This window comes from Erpetoichthys calabaricus, chromosome 11 (genome assembly GCF_900747795.2).
Source record: "Erpetoichthys calabaricus chromosome 11, fErpCal1.3, whole genome shotgun sequence".
Classification (NCBI taxonomy): Eukaryota; Metazoa; Chordata; class Cladistia; order Polypteriformes; family Polypteridae; genus Erpetoichthys; species Erpetoichthys calabaricus.
Window position 1 is genome coordinate 136,927,002 of NC_041404.2, and position 6,630 is coordinate 136,933,631.

A 6,630-nucleotide genomic window follows, 5' to 3' on the forward strand; every position below is an offset into this window, starting at 1 on the left:
ATTATGCACCTCAAATCTGGAATACGAGTTTACCGATAGAAATTCACCAGGCTAACACAGTGGAGCATTTTAAAAAACTTCTAAAAACTCATTACTTTAACATGGCTTTCTCATAGCTACGTTTTAGTGTACTGCTGATAATCTGTATATGCATTGAATTATCATTTTCATCATGGCTCTACAATCCATACTAACCTCTACTTTTCTCTGCTGTTCTTTTTCTGTGGTGCTGATCTGCGCACCACCCAGTCCCTACATTGATGGACTGAAGGCCAGATGTCCACATGACCACCATCACCTAATTCTTCCACGTGAAGTCTAAAACCATGAAGACTGATTGAGATGATTTATGTTAGGCAGAATGCCCAGTGGGGCTGGGTGGTCTCATGGCCTTGGAGCCCCTGCAGATTTTGTTTTTTTATTTCAGTTTTTGTATTTTCTGTCCTCCCGGCCATTGGACCTCACTTTATTCCACTGTCCACAGTGACTCCCAGATCCTAAGGTGTACTTTCAAGTTTCAAACCTCCCATTGTGTGTTAAAATCTTGTATTTTTACTTCTCTGGCGTTAAACCTCATATTTACTTACATTAAATTTAATATGCTAAACTTCTGCCCAAGCCCCTCTGTAATGATTCACCAGATTCTACATTATATGCCCTCCATCCCAGTTTAGTATCATCAAACTTGACCAGCTTGTTCTTTATATTCTTATCAGATCGTTTATGCATCGTAGACTGAGCAGCAGCCTCAGTGGCGACCCCTGCTGGATGCACATCACCTCATTCAGAGAAGGTTCCTCTTACTGTAAGTTTGTTCCGATTGTCCGTGTGTATTTTGCTCCCACCTATACACGACATCCTGAATTTCCACTTCCTTTTGTTTTATATGACTAACCTTTCACGTGGCACCTTATCAGCAGCTTTCTGAAATTCAACGTCTCATAATCACCTCTAATCAGAAGTGTTTGCTGCTTCCCCAAAGAATTCTGGGATATCTGGTGAAACCCAATCCACTCCGTCTGAAACCCTGCTGACTAATACAAGAAGTGGAAAATCTGTACTGGAGACACGACTGGTTTTTGTTATGCGGCTATTTTGGTGGTACCGTTGTTATGGGGTGGCAGTGTAAGAAGATTTATCTTTCCACTGTGCATTTCCCAACTGGACACATCATATTTGTGTCTGTTATGATCATGACAAGCAGTTTAATGGGCGGCTTTGGGAGTGCTACTCGCACATTTGTCTGTCTGCTAAAAAGGTACCTCTACTCACCATGTCGAAGTTCTTTGAGCTCTGCCTCAGTCAGGGAACCCAAGGAGATGAGCAGGGCTTTGCTGATATAAAGCTGCTGCTCGAAAGGCGTATGCCTCACGACGCTGCTACTGGACCACGTGCTGCACAGATCCTTCATGGCCTAAGCAGAGAAATGAGAGGCTGTTCAAAGTCTAACTGAGTGAAACTCTGTGACTCTACTTGATCACAGATCATTCTAGAACACAAATCAGACAATAAGGCAATGAATACAAGAAAAAGAAAAAATCCTCAAAAGAGAGTATCCATTACCTGAATCAAAAAAGGCCGACGGAGGCTATCCTGCGCCAAATATCCCAGCAGGCTCCTTAGAACTGGCGTCTAGAGGAAGAAGCACAATCAGTAAGAAGAGAGTATTTTAGACGGCGGCCATGCAGCTCTCTCTGCAGGCTTCTCACCTGGTGCTTGTACTGCAGCAGCAGCAGTTTGTGCGTCAAGACAAATTGAGCCTTTTTGTTCTTCAGGATCACATTCCCCATCAGCCTGGAGAGAGCAGTGGGCCTGTGGAAGCAATAAAATGTGTGTGTGTGTGTAGATGTGCAATTGCTGACACAAAAACCATGGGGAGGGATGCACTTACTACCCCTACATTTTAAGGGGTCAGGGCCTACATGCAGAAGAGGGTAATGGACTGTGTGCAGGTGTGTATCCATAGAGGGGTGTTCACAAAAATCTACGCAAACCCTGATTAAAGCCAGCAAAGTCAAGAGTATAGTGTGATATAAAGTGTATAAGTGTAAAGTATAGAAGTGTGATGTATTAAGGAATTTAATAATACAAGAGTTGGGAATTAAACAAGAAGTGTAACAAAAAGAACAACCAAAAACAAAGAACCAACTGGCCCAAGTAAACAATAATTTGTTTCCTGTTTATATGGCCAGATGCCCACCAGTTTTATCCTCCTAACATATCAGAGTTTTCCAGCTCTGTGCCCAGGAGGGGTGCTTTGGACTACTGAAATTCAGAGATCAGGACGACTGGGTGTTGGAACCTTGGATCCACCTTCCTACCTCCAGTGCCTCCCAAGCCCCTCATTTCTTCATTAAACAAAAGACCTCCCTGCTCTCGCCTATTGTGCTGGAGAAATTCTAATATAGTGCCCCCTGGTGTTTTTCCATTATTAGAGTGCCCCCTTCTGGTGATGGTTTAGTTAAACTACAGTAGGTTGAATAATCACAGTGAGTGCAGTCTCTATCACCAAATCCTGTTTGGAGTGCAACAAAAATGCCTGTGACCCCAATCCCTACCAAATCATAAAATGAAGCAGATGTGTGTTTTAGAACTAAGACTTCTGCAATAGTAAGAGAAACGGCAAACTTAAGTGTCACAAGCCCAAAGCAGAGTTTAATAAGAAATGCTTCCTTCAGGCCTTGCACTTCACCATGTAAGCCATAGACAGTGATGTTCAGGGTACGCGCCAGTCACAGATAGGAACAGGAGATAACGCTGAACCAATCACAAAAGCTGCTTACTCATCTACTGCTAAAACCAGCCCAGAAATGACAGCTTCCATCCAACGGTCTGGCACGCTCTCCATCAATCGCCAGCACACCCTCTGCCACACAAAGTCTGACTGGGTGGAGGTCAGGAGACTGGGCGCCAGCACTCTGAAGATTTCTTCTGAAAAATGAACAAATAAAATGTGAGCAACAATTAACACAAGCCAAGAGCAGCCTCTTCAAGTGTAATCACAGCAGAAAGAGAGACAAAAGATCAGATGACCGTGTGCAGACGGGCCATTTAATCTGGGATCCCTTCACTTCCTAAAGCAAAATTAAAGAAAAGCAGCATCACAAGGTGAAAAAAAAATATTAAACAATATAAATTAGTAGAAAAAATATGCCTACTTCCTACAAGGCCATGGCACACCATTTAGAATCGCTAAGAAAGTCTTTGATAGAAGTCGGTGCCTTTTTAACTCTTTGAGGGCTGAATATTTTTTCCAAAAAATGATGCTTTCACACAGAAATCAACATAAAACGTCTGCTGCTGCATGCTGTGGCTGCCAGCTTGCCAAGAATGAGTGGCAGGCTTGCTGCCAGGCTGTCTTCACATGGCTGGGAGAGCAACGGCGGCGGTCACGGTCGCAGTGCATTACAATCTGGATTCTACCTCTTGTCATTTTTAAGTGGCAGTCCACCCTGGCGAACATTGTCAGTACCACTATTAGCTGGGAATCGATCAGCTGAAGCTTGAACCTAACATTCATTTTCGATCACTTGTATCAAAATCTGAGTCCGACAAGTCATAGTCCAGTTCAGAAATGATAGGCAAGGCGTCGTCCACGGAGCATTTTGCTTTTCGCGTTCGCTTTGATCTCTTGCCAGATCTCAGTGCTATTTTTGCCATTGTATGTGCCTTGCTACTCACGTGAGTGCAGGGAATCTCAGTCAAACCAATGAATCTAACTTTCCTTCTAGCAACGAGAGTCCAACGTAACGGTTGGTTTTGTCACAGTTTACAGTTGATTTCCATCGTCAACTCCTCCTTTTGACAAAAGTCGACATCAGCCCTGAAAGAGTTAATCGAGGTACAATTTAATTGGTGTAAAATGATGGCCAAGATATGAGTAACATGACAAATGGCTATTACTGCTTGAAATGACTGACTTTTAATTTACTGGCTGTCCCCACTGCTCCTCCCACATTGTACTGAAACAGGACAAACTTTAAAAAAAAATCAATAAAAAATTTTTTAAAGTGTAATTTGTATTGAGAAGAATTTATATTGATAGCCTTCATATCCGAGGGTCTCTTCATATACAATATTGTTGGTTTTGCTATCAGGGCAAGGACATACAGGTTTCTTGAGGAACTAACCCAGGAGAAAGCGACGTAAAGCTGACCATGTGAGAAGGATGATGAGCTAAGATCAACGCCTGCCAACTTGAGTGTCTGTCCCTGGGCCTCGTTAACCGACATTGCAAAGCAAACCTTCACCAGGAATTGTAATCTCTTGAATTGAAAGGGCAATTAGAGGGATGTGAAGGATTAAAACTCTCTCACATCAGGCCAACTCAAACGGAGGCTGGCGCGTGAGTGAAAAGGGCCCTGCCCACTTCCCCCTCCCCTCGGCCCACAGCCTGTCTCTCAGATTCGTGCGAATAAATCAGTGCCACAAGCAAACTAGGATACTTAGCACGATGAGAGGAGTCGCAAAATGAATCGGAATGTTCAAGTAAATTACAGAAAAAAAACGACCTAAATCCGTTAAGTAGTTCTCTCGTGAAAAGTGGATAGACAGACATACAGACGGACAGACTGTAAATTTTATATATATACACAAATATATACTAACTGTCCCCCATGGCTCCGCCCACGTAGTAGTACAACAGGACAGTGACGAGAGTCCCGCCCGGCTCCCTACTCCTGATGTCACACTTCCTCCTCCCCTCGGCCTGCAGCCTCTGTCTTGGATTAACGTGAATATATCACTACTGAAAGCGAATAGGGATTCTTAGCACAATGAGAGAATCAACCGGAATGTTCAAGCAAATTCTAGAAAAAAAAACCCAATCTAAATCCGTGAAGTAGGTCTCTCGTTTGCTAGCTAAACGGAGGTAAGGTACACACCCCAAGGCTGGTGTGTGAGTGAGGAGGCCCCCGCCCCGCTGCATGTTTCTTGGATTCGCACAAATAAATCGGTACCACAAGACAACTATGATACTTAGTGCAATGAGAAAAGTCACAAAATCAACCAGAAAGTTCACATAAATTACAGAAAAAAACCCGATCTAAATCAGTTAAGTAGTTCTCTCGTGAAAAGCGGACAGGCATACAGACATTGGATTTTATAGATCTTATATATAAATGTCTACGCGTGGAAGTGTGTGTGTCTGTCAGCCCGGCCCGGAAACTGCGAGGCTACAGCATGAAGCTCAAAGAACCAGCAAGGCAGCCCCAAATTAACGAGTCAGAATAAGAAAGAAGGACAAGACTACAGCTGAAAGAAAGCGACTCCATCGCCAAAGTGTAACCAACGAGGAAAGACAAACTCGCTTAGCCACTGATAGACAAGGGGGGCGGGGGGCAAGCACATCTGCAAAACAAAACCACAACTCTGCATTTCAATTTCTTTTCTAATGATTTCAATAGTTTGTAGAAGCCCAGGCTCTTTACAGCACAGGCTTAGACAGTTCGATTACTCACACTGGACTACAAAGCCCAATTTTCAGTAGCCATTCCTTCATTGTTCCAATGGTAAACTCGCCAAGACCATCCATCATTATTCCTGTTCCATTGGTTATTATACACATTTTTAATAATAGACTGGTTATTCTCTTTGTTTAAGCAAGTCAGCCGTCTTTCCTTGGGTGGCAAGGCACTGGCACTCACAAGTGGCTAATATGAAACAGTTTTGTCAAGAAGTGCATCCCTCTGCTGTTGTTTTGTGAAATGAAAGAAATTCCAAGCATCCGACTGCTAAGAAACTGGAGGCTTCATACAAAGGCGTCCACTGCTGACGTAACAGAAGAGGGCAAGTGAGGTCTAACTGGGATAGAAAAGAAAGGAAAAAAAATGAGAAAGGTGTAGCAAGAAGGTTACGTTAAAATAATCTATCCATCCATTATCCATTATCCAAACTACAGGATGACGGGTTCTGCTGGAGCCAATCCCAGCCAACACAGGGCGCAAAGCAGGAAACAAACCCCGGGCAGGGTGCCAGCCCACCGCAGGGCACACACACACACACACACACACACACCAAGTACACACTAGGGCCAATTTAGAATCGCCAATGCACCTAACCTGCATGTCTTTGGACTGTGGGAGGAAATCCACGCAGACACGGGGAGAACATGCAAACTCCAAGCAGGGAGGACCTGGAAAGTGAACCCGGGTCTCCTAACTGTAAGGCAGCAGCGCTACCCACTGCGCCACCGTGCTGCCCGCCAAAATAATCTGAGTTTTATTTCAAAGCCATACAAATGACACCTGGAGGGCAGGCAAGAGAAATGGGCAGAAAACATGTGACGGACACACAAGCAGGCCATCTTAAAAGTGCTGATGTATGCTGAACCAAAACAGAGCCGCAGTCTGCAGAAGCCATCATTGATAAGAGCAGATTTTACTTTTGTTTTCCTCATAACCCATTAAAATCCTTACTTTACGGTTTTAACTTAAGTCTCTACTTTTATATAATATATTGGTCTGGGTGTGTAGGGGGCAAGTATAAATTTATCTATCTATCATATATATATATATATATATATATATATATATATATACACACACACACATATATATATATATATATATATATATACACACACACACACACACACACACACACACACATATATATATATACTAGCAAAAT

The 6,630-nt window shown here is 43.2% G+C and overlaps 1 protein-coding gene across 2 annotated transcripts in view; it reads right to left on the reverse strand.

Moving 5' to 3' along the window:
- telo2 (TEL2, telomere maintenance 2, homolog (S. cerevisiae)) overlaps positions 1-6,630 on the reverse strand; it is a 32,732-nt gene that overhangs the window by 15,985 nt on the left and 10,117 nt on the right. Inside the window, exons 5-8 of one of the 2 annotated variants that reach the window (XM_051934275.1) lie at positions 2,784-2,928; positions 1,710-1,812; positions 1,564-1,632; positions 1,273-1,414 (exon numbers count right to left, since the gene is read on the reverse strand). In XM_051934275.1, the coding sequence (XP_051790235.1) occupies positions 1,273-1,414; positions 1,564-1,632; positions 1,710-1,812; positions 2,784-2,928 (459 nt within the window). Of the gene's footprint in view, positions 1-1,272; positions 1,415-1,563; positions 1,633-1,709; positions 1,813-2,783; positions 2,932-6,630 lie in introns of both variants that reach the window. The other variant, XM_028814028.2, reaches the window with a different exon arrangement.